Source organism: Crinia signifera, chromosome 11, assembly GCF_055691185.1.
Source record: "Crinia signifera chromosome 11, ASM5569118v1, whole genome shotgun sequence".
NCBI lineage: Eukaryota > Metazoa > Chordata > Amphibia > Anura > Myobatrachidae > Crinia > Crinia signifera.
Genome location: NC_139227.1, coordinates 116,730,569 through 116,755,434, shown reverse-complemented (window position 1 = coordinate 116,755,434; position 24,866 = coordinate 116,730,569). Strand labels below are relative to the sequence as shown.

General features: G+C 46.4%; 1 protein-coding gene and 1 long non-coding RNA gene across 2 annotated transcripts in view; one reads left to right on the top strand and one right to left on the bottom strand.

Annotated features, from left to right (window-relative positions):
* Positions 1-24,866, bottom strand: part of MYBPC3 (myosin binding protein C3) — a 109,070-nt gene that overhangs the window by 18,464 nt on the left and 65,740 nt on the right. The window contains exons 18-21 of the mRNA XM_083164396.1: positions 18,274-18,410; positions 11,414-11,573; positions 8,873-8,977; positions 7,252-7,440 (exon numbers count right to left, since the gene is read on the bottom strand). Of these exons, the coding sequence (XP_083020522.1) occupies positions 7,252-7,440; positions 8,873-8,977; positions 11,414-11,573; positions 18,274-18,410 (591 nt within the window). The remainder of the gene's footprint in view (positions 1-7,251; positions 7,441-8,872; positions 8,978-11,413; positions 11,574-18,273; positions 18,411-24,866) is intronic.
* LOC146045521 (uncharacterized) overlaps positions 15,536-24,866 on the top strand; it is a 30,188-nt gene continuing 20,857 nt past the window's right edge. Inside the window, exon 1 of the long non-coding RNA XR_014465457.1 lies at positions 15,536-15,615. This is a non-coding gene — a long non-coding RNA (uncharacterized LOC146045521). The remainder of the gene's footprint in view (positions 15,616-24,866) is intronic.

The window sequence follows — 24,866 nt, the reverse complement described above, 5'->3', positions numbered from 1 at the left end:
TTATCTATCCCTGCCCACTTTATTTCTCCCAGGCTTTGTAATCTATCCCTGCCCACTTTATTTCTCCCAGGCTTTGTAATCTATCCCTGCCCACTTTATCTCTCCTTAGAGACTTAGTAAATAGGCCCCTTTATCTCACCTCAAATCTCCCCATTTTTACTATGAGGGTTCCTTCATATTTTAAGAGATTCTCTATTCAGTATCATATATAACCCTTGTGTATGAGTTGTGTTGTGTATGATATAATCTGTGCCCTTTTTCTTATTTAAAAATATTACTGTATAAGGAAGTATAGTTCTCCCCGAGTCAGACCCACCTTGGTATAAGCTTACCCTGCGTGATATTAACATGTTTGTTATTATTATCTAAAAAAAAAAAGATTGTCTCACGTAAAAAAGAAAATAAAACACGTGTAGCATTAATAGACCAAGTATGTACTGCAAAAGTTGCAGCAGTGCCGTGAGTTACTATAATCTAGTCCGAACAAGAAGCCAAGAATTTCTGTACACAAAACATATAACACATAACAAACAAACAACAAATAATACATAACAAATAAGCAAACAAATAACATAACAAATCAGGCAAATAACACATAACAAACAAGAAAACAAATAACACTTAACAAACAAGCAAACAAATAACACATAACAAAAAACTAACACAAACATTACAAACAATCAATCAAACAAACAACAGACAACAATCAAAAAGCAAAACAAGACCTTACCCAGTAATATACTTACTAACTGGTCTGTGACAGATATCTTCCCACTCTATTATGTCATTCTGCCCACACACCAATAAATCATCATCCTAATACATGATTCCTATTCTAGTATTAATATCAGTAGTAAGAGAACCCTTGGGGCACCAGGAAAATTCCGCAACTCAATTCCAAAAAAGGTCATTCGCAGGTTACAATACATGCATAGGATATTAATGACATTTCATGGTGTAAAACACAAATAGTTCCAGATATTCCTTGGTGGCATCGGAAACTACCCAAAACAGCTGGACCCCTCAGAACCAAGATACATTTCCCAATGGGCGCAGTAACAAACAGAGCCCAGACCTGGGATTTCTTTTTTAGGTTTGTGTCTCCTGCTTGTCCTTGGGGAGTCTGCTGGGGCAGGTTCCACGGTTTTGGACACACGAGTCATGATGGGTTCTCAGATGCTGAAACCAAACTCCCCAGATCGCGGAACAAGTGTAAGGATGGTAGAGGAAGCACTGGGATGTAATAACCCAGGATTTGTACAAGTGGAGGAGAGAGAAGGGAGGATGATCTCAACAGAGAGACCCCATACCCCACCCCTTGTCCATAGTAAGGAACATATTTGTTCCTCTCTCTCTCTCAGCCTTGATCCTCAATCACCCTTATGCTCTCACCTCTAAATATAGCAGACACATTCCCATCAGCACATTTATGAAACTGAAGCCAGACAAGGAATGATAATTTCCCCCAAAAAAACAATTTGAGCATGAGAATGTGATTCCGGGGATACGGAGGGAGAGTAGAACTTCTCCGAAACTCCAAACGAAGTCTTTGCATTCTTCCATAACGAAATCCGAGGTGCAACGAGGGTATGCCGAATGCATTTCATCCTAGCGAGTGACCTCGCCGTCATCTGTGCAAGGTGACTTTAGGCGACACAACATTTTACAATAAGATACAAATTATCAGAGCAACGTGGGGATTAAAGCAGCTGCCGCAGTGAATCCATTAAGTGTCACGGGCAGATCTGACTCATTTGTAATATAAAATCGTATTGCACGCTACAGGGAGGACCTCCTCCTATTGGGGGGGTTTAAAGTAACATAGGTCTGTTTACAACAGGAATGGGGAACCTTTGTATTATTGTTAAATAGTTTTTTTTAAATGTTTTAATTAAATACACCAGTAGAATAATTTAAACATGCATGGGATACACATAAGAATATCCTTACACAGAAATTAAATCAAATAGGGTTTAAGGGTAACAATGTGAATAAAAAAGGGGCAGACTAGATGGACCAAATCTGACATCAAATTCTGTCCCTTATTCAGATCGCAGTAAAAATTTGTTCTCAAAATGGGCAAAACCAGAGAGTTAGATTTGTGTGAGTTGTTTTGTTTCTGTGCAGGGTAAATACTGGCTGCATTATTGTTAGACTGCAATTTAGATTTCAGTTTCAACACAGCCCATCCAGATGTAACTCTCTCTACACATGTTACATCTGCCCCACCTGCAGTGCACATGGTTTTGCCCATTTTGAGAACAAATTTGTATTGCGATGTGCTGAAATCTACAAATTGACATCAATACGTCAACCGTGTGCATGTCATTTGGTAACGTCCTAGACAATCTAGAGCTTTTGACTGTCATAATTGTTTAAAATGACCATTTTTGCTGGAGAGAATGATTCTCTCCTTGTATATATATATATATATAGATATGAGTACCCCCTCCTATGAATTAGAAATATCCACAGTGCTTATGAGTAGAAGTGAGCGCTATGCGTGTCCTTATATTAAGGAGTAGCGGAGGAGTAGTGTGCGCTCAGGAATCAGGTCCCTCTATGTCTGGCTGCTGGCTGTGTACTGTTTCCATGGTTACTGGAGGATTAATGCCGCTGCTTCCTCCAGATGATCGGTGATGTCTGAGGCCAGTGGATTACTGGCCGGGCAAAAGCCTGAGGAGACACTCACAACACCACAGACTGAACTGGAAGTGACTCTTCGTGGTTAATCTCCATGGCAACAGGAGATGTCTTCCTCTTCTTCCACCATTATCAATTTTATATTCAAGTACCCTTAACCGGTATGCAGTGTACCCCTAGGGGTACACATACCCCAGGTTGGGAACTGCTAATATAGATCATAAACCCTTTAAGTGCCAACTGAATCTAAATTGCCAACCAAACATTTGTATTCATCATAATGACCTGCAATGTTACCTTATACAGGTTGAGTATCCCTTATCCGAAATACTCGGGACCGCCAGCATTTCGGATAAGGGATTTTTTAATTTTTTTTTGATTTTTTTTTTTTTTACATATTTACCTGGTCCAACGGGGCTCCCAGGTGTCAACCGCAGCCTTCAGGATCTTCTTCAGCGGTCCCAGTGGTGCATTGCGCAAGTTTGCAGGCGCCCGCACACCCGCGCAATGCACTCCTGGGACCACTGAAGACGCCGAAGAAGGTCCTGAAACCCGCCATGGACATCGGGGGACTTAATAAGTATAAAAAAAGGGTCCGAAAAAAAAAAAAAAACCTGAACTATTCTAAAAAAAAACACGTTTTTTTGGGGAATTTTTCGGATAAGAGATCTCCGGATAGGAAATATCAAATTTTTTTAACATCATTTTTTTTATATTGAATTTATATAACAAATGTGAGCGATGCCGGCATATTTAGTGGATATTTTGAACATCTCTCACAGAGTCTACTTATTTATTTAGTGCCTTCTAGAAGATAATAGAGAGAATCTGATTGGTTGCTATGGGAAACGTCCCATCTTAAATAGAACTCCCATCTTAGTGGATGTACTCCTAGGTGCACATGCCTTTCCTGCCCGGCTATGTGTCCCATGTGTCACCTTAGGCTAAACATACAGCAGGGTGACAGACTGTGCGGCTATAAGGACATTACATACATACTGCGTGTTCTGCTGGTGTCATGTTAATTTACACTAACCCTGCAGTAATCGCTATGTATGACACAAATGCCGCCGTGCCCACATACAGCTGCATAATAATATTCCAAATCGCTAAATGATTTATTGCTGCATTTGCAGCACGTGCGTACGCGGACAGTCACCTAATACATGGAGGAGAAATATTTGGCCTGGCCTATTTATCCGTCTACTATGTCTCCAGTTACAGAACCTGAAACCACAGCGGTTGTGACTGATGAGAGAGTAGACTGTCCTCACAGACAACGCACTAGTGAGGTTCCCCAGCAGCTGTGAGGACAGTGAGAGGCTCCACAGCATGAGAACGTCATCTTATTAACGCCATGCAATATTCATTAGAATCATACCATAACAATGCTACTTACAGTAGGGCTAAGGGGGTTATTCTGATTCACTCGGAAAGGCACTGTCACTCGCTAGTGGACAAAACCATGTGCACTGCAGGTGGGGCTGATGGGACGGGGGGGGGGGGGAATTTACTAAAATGTGTATTCTACTTCACATGTGATGTTGCAATGGGCAAGGGCCAGTTTCTGTAAGCTTCAAAAGTGATAAAATGGAGAGTGATAAACAGCCAGCCCAGTGGCGTAACTATAGCTCCGCAGCCCCCGCGGTGGCGGGGGGGCGCAGAGAAATTGGGGGCGCCGCCGGGGGGGCTGCGGGGCTATAGTTACCCGCTGTCTGCGTCTCGCCCGGCTCTCTGTCTGGACCTTCCTGACGTCACGGTCCCAGCCGGCTCCTGCTGCAATGAAAACTGACAATTAGAAAATGGCTGCCCCCATACTGCAGACAGTTTTCTGTCTGCAGTATGGGGGCAGCCATTTTCTAAGAGTCCGTTTTCATTGTAGCAGCAGAAGCCGGCCGGGACCGTGACGTCAGGAAGGTCCCGACAGAGAGCCGGGCGAGACGCAGACCGTGGGTAAGAAGGGGGGGCAGGTTAGGTGTGGGTGGGGGGGCGCCGAATAAACGTGCGGCGGGGGGGGGGGGGGGGGGGGGGCTAAATAGTTAGTTATGCCCCTGAGCCAGCCAATCAGCTCCTTCCTGACATTTTCTAAACACAGTCTGTGACATGTGAGACAGGAGCTGATTGAGTGGTTGTTTATCACTCTCCATTTTATCACTTTTGAAGCTTAGAGAATCTGGCACTTGTCACTTAAGGAGCCCATGACAGCATTTTAGAATTAGGATACCAGGGTCCGTCTTTCCCCCGCTGGCATTCCCACCTTTGGAATATCGTCTGTTTCCTCTTTGGAAACCATACATTCTTGATTGAACGTTGGTCATTAAATTGTTTTGTTCAATTGCAATATAAAGTCAGGCTGGGCCTATGTCATGGTGGGATGAGGTGTAGGTAACACAGGTTTGAGTGGACTTACAGTATCCCATAGTAGTGTGGTGTACTTGCAGTGACACATTTCCTCATTCTCCGTTGCCAGGAAGACCAGGAAGTGGTCGTGCACCTTGATATGTGATTGGTGGATAATTAGAGGACGCTCGTATAGGAGAAGGGTCAACAGTTTAAAAATAAAATGGAAAAATAAAGAGAGGATCTCAGTATAAGGTATTGAAAGGTGAGGTCACGGTGCTCAGCTTACACAGCATAGCATCAGACACAGAAAGCGACGGTCAGGAGACACCCCTGTCAGCACAGGATGAGGTTATGTTTCCTGGGCACGAATAGACGGCCCATACATGGTGCTTTTATATTTGTGATATATTCTGCCAGGCTGGTCGCATCTTTCTGCTGGAACTTACTCCTGTGATGAACCTTCAACGCACCACCCAACTTTTTGCGGAACACTACCGCTTTCCATGTAATGTTCCGCCGTCCCACAAATGTGATGCAGCTTCCCAAGGGGCTGATGGGCATCTCTGGTTGGGAGGGAGGGGGGTGTTATATGTAAGCACAAGAGGGAGAGTTAGGGGTAGGGATTAGGGTTGGGGATATGGGAAGGAACAATGTTCTGAATGCCGGAGGATCGGAGGCCTGGGTTGGAAGTGGAGATCACATCACCGCTGAAACCCCCGGAGATGCCGCTGGAGCGGGTGCCGATGTCTAGAGCAGACAAGTCACCACTGGGCCCCCACGAATTATACATGGACAGTCTTACATGCTGCCATTTTATCACTGTCTGCATGATGAATGATGACATATCGCGCCACTCTCCTGGATAAATGATTGGTTTGTATGTAGGGGTAACTTCTCCACTTGTGCCCATTAGAAAAAGTGATGAAGTGGAGAGTGATAAACAACCAGCCAATCCGCGTTCCGCGTTGTGCCTGCCATGCTGCCTTCGGGATGTGTGTGTGTGGTTTGCCATGTTGCTCGGGGGTGTGTGTGTGCGTGTGTGTTCGTGCGAGACTTCCTTCCTCCGGCTCTCCTCTGCTGCGGTAGCTTTCCTGCTGCTGCTGGCCTGCAGCTCACTACCGCCCTCCAGTGGCCTAAACCTGCCTAGTGGTGGCGCCGGCCCTGCTCAAAAATAAAAGCTTAATCAAGGGGAACGGTAGAGAAAAAAGGTGGGAACCGCTGGTCTATATTGTAATATTGACGTTTCTAGGCACCATAATGTTGACTGATAAAGCGTCATATTCAGAATGTTGCCAACCACAATGTTGATATGACAAACATTGAGAAAAAATTTCCACATGCTCAAAATGTCAACAGATACATAATGTTGTCACCCGATTTTCAACCTATTTATAATCCCTTACGTTAACCCTGAACCCTAACCGTAAAATATGTTTTGTTGACATTTTAACAGTGTTGACAATTTGTAGGTGTTGACATCATTGTGTCGACCATTTTACTATCAACTATCATTAAGAAGAAAAGACATAAGGACTACATAGCTATGCTCAAATGACAAATAATATATATCCTTCCACTTGGATACAAATGACCACATGACGCAGATACTGTGAACAGAACAAGCTATAAACGCCACAAACACACAGATGTTATTAAACTAGTAAAGCCCACTTAAAGCAAGTGCAGTGGAACACAGATGGCAGTGTTTCGGAGCCACACAGACACTATATACTGTATAGGTAGGCAGCGGCACTCAGCTCAATGAACCAACGTTTCGGGGACAAGCATTCCCCGATTTCAAGGTGAGAAACGTCTCCGAAACGTCTGTTCATTGAGATGATATTACTCTGTCAATAAACCTTTTTGACACTTGAAACCTGAGTCTCCGGAGTGCCGTTGCTTACAACCCCACCTATCGTCCACACCGCGGAAGGCACCGGAGCAGCTGTCAACAGAGAGCGGAGTGCTGGACCGCCACACAGACACGCACACACATATATATTGTATATATTTATAGAGAGAGAGAGAGATATGATATATTGTGGGCCTGAGTTTTAGATGTGTAAAATAATCTCTATGCATTGGATACAATTCGAAGCATGTGCAGCACAAATAAACAAATCTGTACCAATTACAGAAAAGCCTTGATCAAATACACAGATGGGGGTACATAGCGCATTGAATGCATATTGAATGAAGGTTATTTGAAGGTAAAAATAAAAAGTTGCAATAAAAAATAAATCTGAGAACACGGTCCCAACTTACCGATTGGCATGAACGGCTGTGAGGGTTGGCTGGGACGGGACATGCCGATGGCATTCACAGCATAGATACGCATCTCATAGATCTGTCCTTCAATCATTCTCTTCGATTCATAAGTCAGTTCCTTCTCCAGGTCATAGTTCAGCCGCATCCACCTGTAACTCTTCTTCTTCTTCCTCTCCAAAATGTAACCTGCGGGTGTGATCCAGAGGCAAAACCAGTGAATACATTTCATGGGGTGCGGTGGAAGCTATTGAAGAACAAAATACTAGGTTTCTTTGTAAACTAAGGCAGGAGAAATCACCAAGGGGATTCGGCGGCAGAGGGGATTCGGCTGGGTGGCAGGCAGCGTTCCAGGTGCTTGGTAAGCTGCGATGTGGGCAGATTTAGGCAACCTGAATCACTGCCTAAATCTGAATTGCAGTTTCCAGTGTTAAAGATAAGCCAACACCTATTGCTGGGAAACAAGCATTCAGACATTTTCATGTTAACACTCAGAACCATGGACAGCTCCGAACACTTACCACCTACACATGACACATGCATGGCCAGCCTCTGCCTTCTCTACATATGTGTTAGGAAGGTGGAGGAGAAACTCACTTGTTGAATCTTTTTGTGCATGTTGGTTATATTTAAATAACTTATATAATAGTATATTGTTTCTGCAAGAACAAATTCATGGAAGGTACTGGGATTTGTCATTGCATAATGTGATTTATCTATACATTTTATTCAAATATTCTACACCCTGGAACACTGCATACAGTATGTGTAAACCATATATCAAAGGCCAACATAAAAAAGGAACTCGGCCGATTGATCCAGTGGACGGCCATTAATGATCGCTGATCTGTCGGAGAATCAGACAAAAGCTTCATTTTAAAAATCCCCAATTTATCGATCCCGAACCGAATTGAGATTTTTATAAAAAGTTTCCCCTGGCTGTGGCATCAGCATGCTGACTGTTTGGGCCCGATGCTGGTTGTCAAAATACGGGGGACCGCTACTTTCTTTGTCCCCCTTATTTTTGGAACCAGGACTGGCCCACGAGCCAGTTGCTGGATGGACCCCACTTTTTTTGGCCCCCTGATTTTCTATAACCAGGACTGGTTCAATTAGCCTCGGGTTGGTTATTGCCAGGTGAGGGGACCCCACACCATTTTTTTTTAAATTATGAATGAATTTTCTTCTATTTTTTTATATGCTGACGTGTTGTATGTAAATATGGCTTCCAAATACGAATGGCTACTGACAGCTACTAATATTGAATAATATGAATCTGGAGAATACATCAGCTTCGTAAATTCGTATTTTCGGGCCTAATATGGCTGATCCTGTTCGTACCCGTTCGTATGGGGATCGCCGTATATGGCCGACATTGGTAAATTTCCCCCTTTGAGACAAAGCTGACATCATTGAGTCTTATTCTGTAATTCCATACTCGTTGTATCTCACAACCTGTAGCTTGTGACATTGATGTTATGATAAGCTTACATCTCACCATCGTATAGATAGGAATGCCATCATAGGTGGACATTATCCAGGTGGACCACTATTGGTGTAGAAGGCTTACAATCTATAGGAACCTGTTACTGTTACTGTTGTTTTGGGAAATTCCACTTACCCAGGATTGGCATGCCCCCGTTATACTTGGGAGCCTCCCATTGTACAGTGCAGAAATCCTCCCCAATATTAAGGATCTTGGGGGACTCAGGTGGGTCTGGAACCTCTGTGGAAATAGAAGGTGAGAATATTATATGTTCTATAGAAGACTCTTTGAAATTGTGATATTAAAAAAATACAGTGGAAGGTTTCATAGTTGGAAAGTACATTACTGGCTGACCATGGGGTTACTGAGAGAACACGGAGGACGACTGGTAGAATGGATGGGCTAACAGGCCATTGACTGAGAGAACACGGAGGACGACTGGTAGAATGGATGGGCTAACAGGCCATTGACTGAGAGAACACGGAGGACGACTGGTAGAATGGATGGGCTAACAGGCCATGGATGATTACTGGAAGACCATTGGTGGGCTAGCAAACAAAGGAGCAGGGCTGTTTCTAGACTATTTGACTCCCAGTGCAGCAGGTAAATATGCCCCCTCCCCATTATACATGTAAAAAAAAATGTGTGTGCTCCAGAAAAGGGGTGTGGCTGCACAGGGAGGGGCATAGCCTTGCGACAGGGGTGTGGCCTTTCAGAAAAAGACTACCTGGCATGGAATTTACTGTGACTGTCTGCTGTGCAGCGCCCTCTAAGACGGTCGCTCGCACCCCTGCCTACTACGTTCACTGGGCGGAGTTACTCTAATTACGCTAATTACTACATCATAGTACATTAATCGTGTGTTAGGATGCAAGTGAAGTACTAGGGGTCGGGTGGGAGGGACGACTCTGAGCCGCTGGCAGCTTGAAGTCACTGGCATCGGCCGGCGGCAAGGAAGGACTCTGAAGGTGGGTGAGGAGCTGGTGGCCCAGTGGCAATAGTAGCCAGCATTCAGTGCATGAACTGTACAGTCGCACGGTTGGAGATGCAGTGCCCCGTGTAATCACACTGCTACTCCCTCTGCAAAAACAGCCCTGCCACGGTGGATTAGTGGCAGATTATAAATGGACTAACAGATCATGGAGGATTACTTGCAGACCATTAGTGAACTAACAGACTATTTAGGATTACTGTCAGACCACAGATGGACTAACAGACCATGGATGGGTTAAAAGACTATGGGTAATTACTAGGATTACTGGCAGACCATGAGTAGACCAACATGCAGTACCATGGAGAATTACTGGCAGCCCATGGGTAGACTAACAGACCATGGAGGATTATTGTGGAGTCATGGGTGGACTAACAGACCATGGAGGATTATTGTGGAGTCATGGGTGGACTAACAGACCATGGAGGATTACGGGCAGACCATGGGTGGACTAACAGACCATTGAGGATTACTGGCAGACCATGAGTAGACCAACATGCAGTACCATGTAGAATTACTGGCAGACCATGGGTGGACTAACAGACCATGGAGGATTATTGTGGAGTCATGGGTGGACTAACAGACCATGGAGGATTATTGTGGAGTCATGGGTGGACTAACAGACCATGGAGGATTACGGGCAGACCATGGGTGGACTAACAGACCATTGAGGATTACTGGCAGACCATGAGTAGACCAACATGCAGTACCATGGAGAATTACTGGCAGACCATGGGTGGACTAACAGACCATGGAGGATTATTGTGGAGTCATGGGTGGACTAACAGACCATGGAGGATTACGGGCAGACCATGGGTGGACTAACAGACCATTGAGGATTACTGGCAGACCATGAGTAGACCAACATGCAGTACCATGGAGAATTACTGGCAGACCATGGGTGGACTAACAGACCATGGAGGATTATTGTGGAGTCATGGGTGGACTAACAGACCATGGAGGATTACGGGCAGACCATGGGTGGACTAACAGACCATTGAGGATTACTGGCAGACCATGAGTAGACCAACATGAAGTACCATGGAGAATTACTGGCAGACCATGGGTGGACTAACAGACCATGGAGGATTATTGTGGAGTCATGGGTGGACTAACAGACCATGGAGGATTACGGGCAGACCATGGGTGGACTAACAGACCATTGAGGATTACTGGCAGACCATGGGTGGACTAACAGACCATGGAGGATTATTGTGGAGTCATGGGTGGACTAACAGACCATGGAGGATTACGGGCAGACCATGGGTGGACTAACAGACCATTGAGGATTACTGGCAGACCATGGGTGGACTAACAGACCATGGAGGATTATTGTGGAGTCATGGGTGGACTAACAGACCATGGAGGATTACGGGCAGACCATGGGTGGACTAACAGACCATGAAGGATTACTGGCATACCATGGGTGGACTAACAGACCATGGAGGATTCTTGTCGAGTCATGGGTGGACTGAAAGTCCATGGACCATGAGTGGACTAAAAGACCATGGAGGATTATTGACAAAAGGTGTACTGGAGACACTAGCGAATTACTGGAAAATCGTGGGTGGGCAGGTGTTTGTGTTTTTGAAATATCTCATATTTTCATTAGAAATTAACTAACAAGCATAACAATGTCAGCTATCTCACACGTTCCCTTGGAGACCCGAGAAATTGTGACTTACCAATGACTTTCACATTGATGGTGGCCTTGTCCTCTCCGGCTTCGTTCTTAACCAGAACTGTGTATTGCCCTTCATCCACCTTCTCTGCTCCCTCAATGGTGAACACACAGTGGTCTCCGAAGGTCTCCACATGGACTCTCCCATCAGTTTCTGAAATGACCTAGGGGTACAGGGTTGTAAACCTAAATAGCATTCTAAAGCTACCCGTGTCCTCTGGGCCACTCAGTGAAGTGTACAGCTTGGCTTCATCGTGGTACACACTGGACACACAAAGACGTGGAACGTGGAAGATTGACAGATTTATAGGGGCAATGTCAACAAAAGAGAGAGCATAGAATTATTCCACATAAAAGGGTTCAATGCTCTATTGCCGGTCAGGATCGCACACCTGTCCCTGAATGAGCCGCACACCTGTCCCTGAATGAGCCGCACACCTGTCCCTGAATGAGCCGTACTATGTAGCATTGGTCCTGGTCCTCTGGAGGGGGAGATGGGGGAATGGCACCAAGAAACAAACATTTAGGCTACTGCACCTAGGGGTACTGCTGTATAGATGTACCTACTGTATAAAGATTAATGCAATACTGTATGTGCCCTCAGATAATGAAGACTGTATAATAAATGGTTTATGTGCATCCCTGTGCAGAGAGGGGGCCTACAGTATGTGTCTACTGTGCAAGTCACCGGAAAAAGGGTTGGGATCATTTGGTCTACAGCATGATGGTGGACAGTCATTAGGTCGACACCATTAGGTTGACATGAGAAAAGGTCGACATGGTTCTAGGTCGAAAGGTCATTAGTTTGACAGGTCATTAGTTCGACAGGTCATTAGTTCGACAATGTCTAGGTCGACAGTGAAAAGGTCGACATGGGGTTTTTCACAGTTTTTTTACCTGAATGTCAACACTGTCGACATGGACACAGTTTAGAGTGCTACGCTCGGCACACTATTTTATTCTCCCACCATGCCCTAGTGGATGGTGGGGCATGAAATACCGCCTGTCGGCACATGTTGGCTAAAAAAACAGTGAAAAACCCCATGTCGACCTGTTGACTGTCGACCTAGACACTGTCGAACTAATGACCTGTCGAACTAATGACCTGTCGAACTAATGACATGTCGACCTAGAACCATGTCGGCCGTTTCCTATGTCGACCTAGACCCATGTCGACCTTTTCCCATGTCTACCTAATGACAGTCTACCATCATGCTGTAGACCAAATGACCACATCTCACGGAAAAATGGCGCCCATGCCGCGTTCTGGGATACATGTCGCGTCAGCCTCCTACCCCGAGGATGCATGACCACGCCTGCGTTTGCAGGGGACCACCCAGCGTTTCCATTGGGGTGCACACCGATTTTGTGGGCACGCCCATATAACTCTGGGTGGTCCCCTGGGTTCACCTCATGCCCGCTCGTCCTGTTGCAAACACCCTGGTGAACTGTGAAACTCGCCCGGGTTTGCACAAGTGCATATTCACGCATACGCAGACCCACACTATCGGCTGGGGGAGCAAATTCAGACCTGAATCGCCCCCCAAAATTTGCAAACATTGAGCAGTCGTTGTTCTCCTGAGAATTAAAGGCCTGAAATGCAGCAATGACATGGCTCAAATGATTCTCAGCAGCAAATGGTGATGTTGCCCATAGCAACCAATCATATTCTGCCTATCATTTCTCTATTGCATCCTAGAAGTGATAGACAGAATCTGATTGGTTGCTATGGGCAACATCACATCTCTTTATTTTGAGAACAGGTGGAGAAGTGGCCCTTGTCAACCAATCAGCTTCTATATTTAAACTTGTGAGACCGCTCGAAGCAAATGCTTCCAAAGCTAGTCGATGTAGTTTCACTTGCTGCCAACAGATGGCAGTGTTTCGGAGACACACGGACAATAGACATATATATGATTATATAGGACATTGTATCCAATTTTGCTAGAATCTGATTGGGCAACTTCTCTACCTGTCCTTTTAGATGTTTGATACATCTACTCCTTACGATATCTAAATATTGAGTCACATATTAATAAAGTAGAGCAGTGGTTGTCAAACTCGGTCCTTACAAACACAGAGTTCATGATTTCCAGGTCATCTAACAGGTGCGCTGTGTATCATTAACAGTCGCAGGTGAACTGGAAAACATGACTCGTGTGGGGTCCTGAGGACCGAGTTTGAAAACCTGTGTTATTGGGTGACAAGGGTGACAACAGCAATCAGCAGCTGTCCAATAATATAATCAATCAACTCCAGTTAGATATGTGCTTGAGATTAACAGGCAACCACTGATGGCGATGGTGCGGCTGTTGGGATGCTGTAAAAAAAAGGAAATGCATATACAGGGGATATATAGATGGGATGTCGCTTCGGGCAACAAGTCAGATACTGTACTATTATCTTCTAGAAGTTGCCCATAGCAACTGTTTAGTTGCCCATAGCAACATGCCATGTGAGACATAACTCCCATCTTAGTAAATATCCCCCACAATCTTATTATTTACATGGTGATTAGTTAGCAATGACACACAGCATTCTATTATACATGCAAAAGGACAACGGTGTAGAAATAGGAAGAGACAATTGGCCAGATCTATTAAGCTTCAAAAAGTGATAAAATAGAGAGTGATAAACAGCCAGCCAATCAGCTCAGGCTGGGTTTGAGAAATGACAGGTATGAGCTGATTGGCTGGTTGTTTATCACTCTCCACTTTCCCACTTTATGAAGATTGATACATCTGGTCCTGATCAGAAACACTGCTGGGATCTCGCAGCAAGAAACATTCCGCCAGCATCGAGCAAACAGCAAAAAATAATAACTGTAACCGTTATAAAGATAGGAACTGGTGACTCTACAGCGCTGTCACCGGTCTCTGGGGAAATGACCATTTTCCTCGCAATGGTCCCAATTCCGGTCTGATCGCTGCTGCGTGAATGTGCACAGCGGTCAGTTATCGATACATTGCATGTGCGAGCCGCAGGCTAGCAAAGAACTCCTGCTACATTTTTTTTTTTGGCTAGCCGTTTTCACAGTGATTGACAGGAAGCCGGCATCTGGGGGTGGTATTTGGCCGTTTCATGGGCGTGGTAAAAAAACGCAGGCTTGACAGGATAAATGCAGGCGTGGCCAAGTATTCTTGGGGAGGGTGTGTGACGTCAGCTCCGGCCTAGATCAGGCTGATCTCATCGCAGCCACCTAGTACATTGCTGGCTACTCAGAGCCTGAGATCAGTGGTGACCAGTGGGGAAATCATTCAGAGACACCCATTTTTTAAATACTTACCCCCCTGGAGTCAAGCAATGGAGGCAGCCGTACTGTAAAAATCGCCCCCAAAAACGTCTGTCCCACCACTATTGCATTGGTCCATGCAAGCTCATGTCTAAATGCTCTAGTGCTCAGGCTCAACACTGCGGAAATCTACAAAAAAATGGCCGCAGCACCACATTTCCATAGATTTATGCAGTGTCTGCGCACTCTAGTGATCAGACCCTTCTACTCCCAGCAGAGAGGGCCAGGCCCTGGTGGTTTAGCACAGTGGTTCTCAAACCAGGTCATCAAGGAACCCCAACAGGGCATGTTTTCCAGGTCACCCGGCAGGTGCACAGGAGCACTCATTATTCACTGACACATTTTAAAAGATCACAGTTGGAGCTAATTATTTCACCTGTGATTCTGGGCCTTATTCGAGTTCACTCTTTCTGACAAAATCCTTCTTAGATGGACAAAACCATGTGCACTGCAGGGGGGGCAGATGTAACATGTGCAGAGAGAATTAGATTTGGGTGAGTTATTTTGTTTCTGTGCAGGGTAAATACTGGCTGCTTTATTTTAACACTGCAATATAGATCTCACTTTGAAGTAAAACCCCACCCAAATTTAATTAGATCTGCACAAGTTACATCTGCCCCCCTGCAGTGCACATGGTTTTGTCCATCTAAGAAGGATTTTGTCTGAAAGAGTGAACTCGAATAAGGCCCTCTGTGTGGAAACTTGGTAAATGTGCACGGTGTGGGGTCCTGAGGACCAGGGTTGAGAACCACTGGTCTAGCAGACTAATAAGTGCCTGTATTTAAGTATTGTATCTTAGGAAATGTGCACCCTACTCAGCGCTGCCCCCTTCAGTTTAACAGATGCAGTTATCCAACAACACTGAAGTGATTGTAAGTTGTGTGTGGTCGCACAACGCATGGTTCACACGTGAGGTAAGTAAATGTGCTTTTGTTATTCACTTTTAACTTTTGGGCGGCAAAGTGCCCCCACTTACATCCAGATCTTCGTACACCTCCTCCCCAGTCCTGGAGTCAGTCCGGACAATGGTCTGCTCAATGACCTGATTATGGGAAATAAAGCTGAGACTAAAGGGAGAGTAACGGGTTTTCTGGAAACGGGGCGGACGGACCGGAATATATTCAGCTATACACAGCTGGTTGTCACGGGAACATCAATGTAAATGCACAATGAATTACAAACGGAGGGCCTAATTCATGTTTGTACGCAATGCCGATGTTCACTCAACAGAACGATTATCGGCTAGCTGCGCATGTACCGCCATCACACTGACTTTTGTGGTCTTGTTCATGCTGAGAACTTGAGCGCGGTAACTGTCTTCAGCTGCGATCATGTATGTAGACAAACATGTTACTTGCGTCTCTACTACCACGGCCGGTCTGCGAAGCCATGGGTCTTGGAGTGTTAGGTTGACAATTTATATGTCGACCACAATAGGTCAACATTGGAAAAAGGTTGACACAAGCAAATGGTCGACAAGAAAAAGGTTGACATGGGTTTTTCACATTTTGTGTGTCAATGTCGACACCTGAGTACGCGTTCCCTCAGTTAGTCTACCGCTCGCCATGCTACACGCTTTATCATTCCCTATCGGAGTCCATGTGGTTGGTAAAATATGAAAAAGATCAAAAAATGAAGACCCCCCCCCCCCCCAAAAAAAAAGAACTCATGTCAACCTTTTGACAAGTGACAGCTAAAGGGAAGGGGCTGCAGCACAGTTCACAATTGAAATAGAGGAGCCACACCCACTGCCAGTGAGTCAGTCTGGAATGGCAGTTGGTCTGGCTCCCCTCTTTGAATTTTAAACTGTGCTGCAGTCCCCCCTCTGGAACTGCCACTGCTTTTGGGGTAAGAAAACTGCTTTTGACCATGTCGAACAGATGTCTTTTGAGCTATGTGTCATCCTACTGACTGCTGACCTAGGGGCGGGTGCACTAAAGCAAAACTGTGGTAAAAACTCGGTTTTCTGTGGTTTTACCACATTTTAGTATGCACTTAAGCCCCTCTACTGGGCCCGGCCACCACTGATGAGGGAATACCCAATAGGAGCCTATGGTCCTCGGCAAACGCTGTCACGCATGTGCAGAGTGACTTCTGGATCTCAGACCCAGAATTCCAGCACTAGAGCTGCAGCGCAAAGGATAGCAAGATCTGTCCTTTGCGTTAATAATAGCATATTTTAGTGCGTATGCGATTATTATGAAGCAGCGATGTGCAGTGATGTGGGGCGGCAGATGTTAGTGCATCCCCCAAGTAGTCATTGTCTATCAGCCAGCAGGATACCCATAAACCTACCCTTATAGTCGATGTTCCTCCTTCTTACATATAGGCTGCCAATGAGACTATTTTACCCTTCAGGGCGGTGGCTTCTCTTGCTAACATCAGCCTAGAAAAGCTCATCTGCATAGACTAGAGCAGTGATGGCTAACCTTGACACGCCAGTTGTTGTTGAACTACACATCCCAGCATGCCTTGCATCAGTTTTAGCATGGCCAAATAGCAAAACTGTAGCAAGGCATGCTGGAATGTGTAGTTCAACAACAGCTGGAGTGTCAAGGTTAGCCATCACTGGACTAGTGCGGACAAACATGAACTAGGCCCAGACGGGGGAATTAAGAAAACTGGTGATAATCATTTTTAATTCCACTAATAAGATGATGCCCAAACTGTAATCTGATTGGTCGCAATTCAATAACACCTGTTTTTCTCATCCCAATCTGTGTCAATAGGAATCTTTTGACTATGGTGACATAATGGTGTAATGGCTAAAACTTAATGTCCAACTGAAACATATGTGTACTGGCAGGGATCTTGTTCCACCTGTCTCAGGCAGGCGAAACAAAATCCCTGAAAGCATCTCTGTGGTGACCGCGAAAACACACATTTTACTTTTTCTCCGCAATAATTTATTTTCCTCATGCGTCCCAGTAGGTTTTACCTCCCAAAAAATATTGGCGGGAAATATGGAAAAGGCACAAACAAGTTCCTGTCAGAAACTGACATATGCAACTATGGGTCACAGATTTCTTGCAAGATGGATAGGGACAGTGCTGATAGCTTTATGAAAAGCAGATATATAGACACGGTACAGCTACATACTGTGGTTGCGTACAACTCTGTATAGGGTAAATATATCTGAATATACATCATACTTGCCTACTTTTACTTTCACCTCTCCGGGAGAAGCCCGGAGAGGCAACTCGTCAGGGGGCGGGGGCAAGGCTGACATCACTCTGCCTCGCCCCTCATCTCGAAAAAACTCAGTAATTCGCAGGCCGCGGCAAGGGGGCGGGGCTTAAATGAAGTGAAATGCTGCAATCGCGTCATTTAAGCCCCACCCCCTCACCACAGACCCGCGATTTGCGTTAATTAATCCAGCGGGCATGGGGGGCGGGGGCTGTGAACAAAAACCGGGAAACTTGCCCACCTTCCCGGGAGGCCAGGAGGTGGACTCGATTTTCGGGAGGCTCCCGGCCATTCCGGGGAGGTAGGCAAGCATGATATACATCTGTGTTCGCACTTGCATGCAACTTTCAGCCTTATTATCCTTACTGATCTTTTCCAATTCATACCTTGTCACCTTTACTCCACACCACAGTGGGTGCTGGATCTCCAGTGATGGGGACGTCAAGGCGCAGTTTATTGCCGGCGACGACAATGATGGTGTCAGCGTTTCCAGACGTAGTGTCCAATTTAATCTTGGGAGGCTCTGAGTAAAATAGGTGCAAATAAATCATGACTTAGCGCAAAGTACCACAAGACACAAACAGTCACATAGACGGGTGCTCAGTTAGTACTGTAGCAAATCACATATGTAAAAAATACACACCAACGGTGTAACTCTGATCTTCCCAAACACAACATGTGTATGCTGAAGTATTTATCATTTATTAAGCACAGAGTTGGATTAATGCCCCATGGGGATGTATGTAATGTGCTAGCCCTCTACCCCATAGGCGAATCTAGAATTATGGTAATGGGTGGTCCCAGATCTAGAAACAAGAGAAGGGAGACCTTTGCGCGGCGTAGCCGCGCGCAAAAAAGGGGGCGTGGCCTCATGGGAAGGAGGCGTGGTATCACAAAAAAGGGTGTGGTATTACACTTTAGACCATACACAGTAATGCCCATTACATATTTTAGCAAACTCCATAATACCCATTACACATAAAGCCACACGCCGTAATGCCAATTACACATAAGACCACACACCATAATGCCCATTGCACATTGTGCCACACATCATGATGCCCATTACATACTATATAACAAACCGTAATGCCCATTACATATTTGCCACATAAGTGCCGCTTAACTACGTGCTCATTGCTAGGGGGTTCCTGCTTAATGGCACCATAGCACCCATTACACATGATGCCGCACACCATAGTACCCATTACACATGATGCCGCGCACCATAGTACCCATTACACATGATGCCACACACCATAGTACCCATTACACATGATGCCGCACACCATATTACCCATTACACATGATGCCGCACACCATATTACCCATTACACATGATGCTGCACACCATAGTACCCATTACACATGATGCCGCGCACTATAGTACCCATTACACATGATGCTGCACACATTATGCCCCTTACACATGATGCTGCACACATAATGCCCCTTACACATGATGCTGCACACCGTAATGCCCCTTACACATTAAGCCACACATTATGCGTAATGCCCCCACATACCGCCACTTGTAGCGTCCCTTAAGCAATGCCCCCAATAGTGCCACTTACTGTAAATTATTATATGAGCCTTCGCTGCTGCTGCTGCAGGGAGAGATGGAGAGCGGTGCAGCTGCATCTATGGGGAGAGGAGCAGAGCGCAGCGCAGAGCACGCTACCACTCCCCTCCTGGTGTCCCCTCTAGCCGAGTGGACATTTGAAATATTGTGCGCGCTGTTGTTGTGCATGACATCGGGGGAGCACGCCCAGCGCCGGCACCACATGATTAAAGGGGGGCGGGCTGAGGTGAAAGCGGGGAGAAGAATTGGAGCGGAAGCTGCAGGGGTGACAGTCATTGACAGCTGGGCAGAGAGCAGGGTGCTGCCTGGCTGTATTCAGAGCAATGCAGATCACGGCTATTTGAAATAATACCCCTTTCACAACAGAAAATGCAGGGATTTACCCGGGAATATGGTCCCAGGATTATGCAGGGACATTCACAGGCTGACCCCTTATACACCAGCCTAGTCCCTGCATTTTCTGGTGTGAGGGGGAGAGAAAACCACTCCCCTCTCCCTACCCAGGGGCGGGCTGGGCCAGGGGGCAGAGTGCCATATGCCGCCCGGGCCGCTTACACACCCACTGGCTGTGGGCCGTGCTGGATCAGCTCCTCCAGCCCTCCTGCGCTGGAGGAGAATGTCCTCAGTGCAGGAGGCCGGCGGCCATTTTCCTGTAGCCGCGGCCGTGTTCTGGAAGCCGCGGCCAGCGCAGGAGGGCTGGAGGATCTGATCCAGCGCGGCCCGCAGCCAGTGGGTGGGTAAGCGCTCCCCCCCCCCTCCCCGCAGCATATGTATTTCTGGCACTCTGTGGGGGCATATGTGCTTCTGGCACTCTGTGGGGGCATATGTGCCTCTGGCACTCTGTGGGGGCATATGTGCCTCTGGCACTCTGTGGGGGCATATGGGCCTCTGGCACTCTGTGGGGGCATATGTGCCTCTGGCACTCTGTGGGGGCATATGTGCCTTTGGCACTTTGGGGGCATATCTGGCACTGTGGAGGAATATGTGTATTTGGCACTGTGGCGGAATATCTGGCACTGTGGCGTCATATGTGTCTGGCACTGTTGGGGCATATCTGGCACTGTGGGGGCATATGTGTATTTGGCACTGTGGCGGAATATCTGGCACTGTGGGGGCATACCTGGCACTGTGGGGGCATATCTGGCACTGTGGGGGCATATGTGTATTTGGCACTGTGGCGGAATATCTGGCACTGTGGGGGCATATCTGGCACTGTGGCGGAATATCTGGCACTGTGGGGGCATACCTGGCACTGTGGGGGCATATCTGGCACTGTGGGGGCATATGTGTATTTGGCACTGTGGCGGAATATCTGGCACTGTGGGGGCATATCTGGCACTGTGGACATCACATTGTGCGGTGTAATGGGCATTACGGTGTGGAGAGCATTGGGTAATTGCCATCACAGTATGGGGTGTAATGGGCATCAAGGTGTGCGGCATAATGTGTATTTAGCATCACAGTGTGCGGTGTATTGAGTAATTAGCATCGCAGTTTTGGGCGTAATGTGTAACTGGCATCATGGTGTTCAGCATAATTGTGTAATTGGCATTACGGCATGTGCAGAGCCAGATTAAGGTCTAAATGGGCCTGGAGCTAAAAATGATCATGGGCCTATTATGCGCAATAATAGTGGTTGTGGCCAGCACCTAATAATGTGGGGGGCGTGACCAGTGTTCTGGTTGGGTGGTCTGCTCATGGGTGTGTCTCTATTTGTGTAAATACTTTCAACTAATTATATATGCCTGGAAAAGGCAGGGGGCTGGCATAGGAAAAATGCAGGGAGATATATTGGCGGGTGCCCTCCAAAGGTGCACCCGCAGGATGCCGATGTCCTAAGATACTTGCGGGGTGAGATGGCACTCCAGTCATAAAAAAATACTGAAAACCCAAACTTGGTAGACAATATGTCAGCACCTTTTATGTGGTAACCTAAGTTTACCACACCATATACCCCTTATACAAATCATGCAACACAATAGTAACCCCCTTATACTGTACTTGCCTCTTACACATTATGCCACATGGAATGAGCCAAAATTCACACCGATTGAGCAAAAAATCACACTATGGCACACAGATTGATTCAAAATTCACGTTATGCCACACAGATTAAGGCAGTGGTTCCCAAACTGTGTGCCGTGGCTCCCTGGGGTGCCTCGGGACACTTGCAGGGGTGCCACGGGTTGGTAGTCCAGTACCAATTCAAATTATTTATGAACAATTATTTATGGACAAACCCAGTGCTGGTGGCTTCCAATCATAAAATATGTACAATCAGAAGCAAATCCTGCCATTTAACACATAACTGAACCAAATAAGAACATATAAACACAATCTACTTACTTTTATATATTTTTTGGGGGGGGCCTAGGGGTGCCGTGGAAAAATTCTGATACTCTAGGGTGCCGTGATTCGAAAAAGATTGGGAACCCCTGGATTAAGGCAAAAAAAGGGACAGTCGCCACCGGGCAGAAATTACAGCCATTAACAGATGGGCAGAGAGCAGGGGGCTGCCCGCTGTATTCAGAGCACTGCATGTCCCGGCTATTTGAAATAATACCCCTTTCATACCAGAAAATGCAGAGACTATGGTCCCAGGATCATGCAGGGACATTCTCGGACTGGCCCCTTTTACACCAGCCTAGTCCCTGCATTTTCTGGTGTGAGGGGGAGAAAAAACCACCCCCGCCTCCCTTTAAACAACCAGCTATATCTTCGGAACCAACTGACCCCTTTACATGTAGCCTTCGAATGATTTTGGTCCCGTAAAACTGGGCCATTTGGTTCCAGAGAAATTTGTCCTCAAACAACATGAACAGCCATGAAATTACATTTCAGAAATGAAAAAAAAAATTAGTTTTACCTGCAATATCTCTAGAACCAATGAACCCATATGGACCAGGTATCAGATTGAAGGCCCAGCGATTTGGGTTTGACTGAGATCAACCTCGAGTTTCTGTGATGCTCTAGAGCACAGGTCTACAACCTGTGGCCCTCCAGATGTTGTGGAACTACATTTCCCAGCATGCCCTGACAGTTTTGGCATGCTCTTATAGGAAAAAATGTGTCAATGCATGTTGGAACATGTAGTTTCACAACATCTGGAGGGCCATAGGTTGAAGACCCATTCTCTAGAGGGAACTTGCAGCCGTTGGAACCAGGTGGAGGTCGGAATTAGCGGGTCCCATGTTATCCTATGGGGAAAACGTTCCAGGTTTGACTAGCGGTATCTCCGGTTCCCAGGGGGCTAGCGACGCGGGGCTGGTCTCGTTGGAAAGCCCTGACCCTCGGCTACAAAATGGGCCTATTTGGAGAGTGGGCCTGGAGCTATAGCTCCATCAGGCCCATTGTTAATCCGGCTCTGGGCATGTGGCTTTATGTGTAATGGGTATTACAAGGTTCGCTAAAATGTGCAATCTGCAGGTAGACAATACAATCATGGTACAGGCCACGTCCCCTTATGATAGGCCACGCCCCTAATTTTTCTGCGCGCCTTTGGCGTGCAAAAGCATTCCGTCTGCCGCAAAGTTGGCAGATTATGGGCCAGTGCTCTGGACTTGCCCCCTAGGCTAAAAGTTGCCAGCCAGCTCCTGTCCCTACCCCCCTTTAACCAACCAGCTATATCTTCGGAACCAACTGACCCATTTACATGAGACCAGTATCATATTGAAGAACTTTTGAGTTGGCTTCGAATGATTTTGGTCCTGTGAAACTGGGCTGTTTGGTTCCAGAGAAATCTGCCCTCAAAGAACATAAACAGTCATGAAATTACATTTGAAATGAAAAAAAAAAAAAAACGGTTTAACCTCAATATCCCTGGAACCAATTAACCCATATGGATCCAGCCTGGTATCAGATTGAAGGCCCAGCGATTTGGGTTCGACTGAGATCAACCTCGAGCTTCAGTGATACTGAAGGGGGAACTGGCAGCAGTTGGAACTGGGTGGGGGTCGGAATCAGCGGGTCCCATGTTATCCTATAAGGAAAAACGTTCCAGCTTTGCCTGGCAGTATCTCTGGTTCCCATGGGGCTAGAGACACGGGGCTGGGCTCGTTGGAAAGCCTCAGCCCTCAGCTGTGCACCCCCGGACCACCTCCTAGATTCGCCTATGCTCTACCCAGCTTTATTTAGAAATAAAAACAACATAAAAAGAAGTATTTGGATAATCTTGGTCCCTTATTGTCCAATGGGCACTACGATAATCCTGCAGGTTTCCACACAGTGATATACACGCTGGTCATTACAATTTGGGCAAGACACAAAAAGCCAAATTCAGAAGCAGAGATAGGGGATTATTTTGTTTCTCTCGCAAAGGCAAATTCACTCTCTAATGGACAAAACCATGTGCACTGCAGGTGGGGCAGATGTGACCATACCCTCCAACTATACCGATTTAGCCGGTACAGTACCGTTTTTGTATGGTCTGTACCGGCTAAATAAAAGTCTACCGAATGTACTGGTTTTTGACGATCAGACCCCTGTTAGGACGCAGCTCCCCTGCGTGACAGCACCAATTGGTGGCAGAGAACGCATCCGCCAATCACGCAGCGGTCTCGGAGGTAAACAGACGAGTCTCGGAGGTAAGCGGAGGTGTCACTGAAGGCAGCGCCGGAAGAACAGGGGCTGGCTGCAGAGGCTTGCACCGCAACCAATCAGCGCAGCGGGCTGGGACGCGGCAGTTGGAATTTGAATCAAGCATCAGCGGCAGTACAGGCTCTCATGTAATGGAAACGGGGGCATCGGCAGCACAGGTAACCGGGGCATAACGCACTGCGCGGACTTAGGCTGGGAACGCATGGTCCTCGTGCCGGAGTCCATAGTAAAGCTGGACTCCATGTGTTGGTGTTATCAGTAGATGGCGCAGTGTGTGATGGGGTACTAAGTAGTCATGGGGTACATTATTGGTGCCGCAGAATCATGTGGGGGTAATATCAGCAGATGGGGTACATAATTGCTGCTGCAGAGCCATGTGGGGGTATTATAAATACAGGGAGGGCACGGGCAGTAGATTGGGATAAATAGCTATCGTAGGGTAGATTTGTTAAGTTAAATACATACATGGGAAAAAAATGGCTAGTACACATTCGGAAAGGGGGTGTGTCTACGCCTCCCTTTGCATGTGGCCACGCCCCCTTTCCGAATGTGTACCGGTTTCTGTCCTTCAGATGTTGGAGGGTATGGATGTGACATGTGCAGAGAGTTAGATTTGGGTGGGGTTTCTACTTCAAACTGATATCTATATTGCAGTGTAAAAATAAAGCAGTCAGAATTTACCCTGCACAGAAACAAAATAACACTCATATCTAACTCTCCCTGCACATGTTACATCTGCCCCACCTGCAGTGCAAGTGGTTTTGTCCATTAGAGAGTGAATTCGCCTTTGCGAGTGAACCA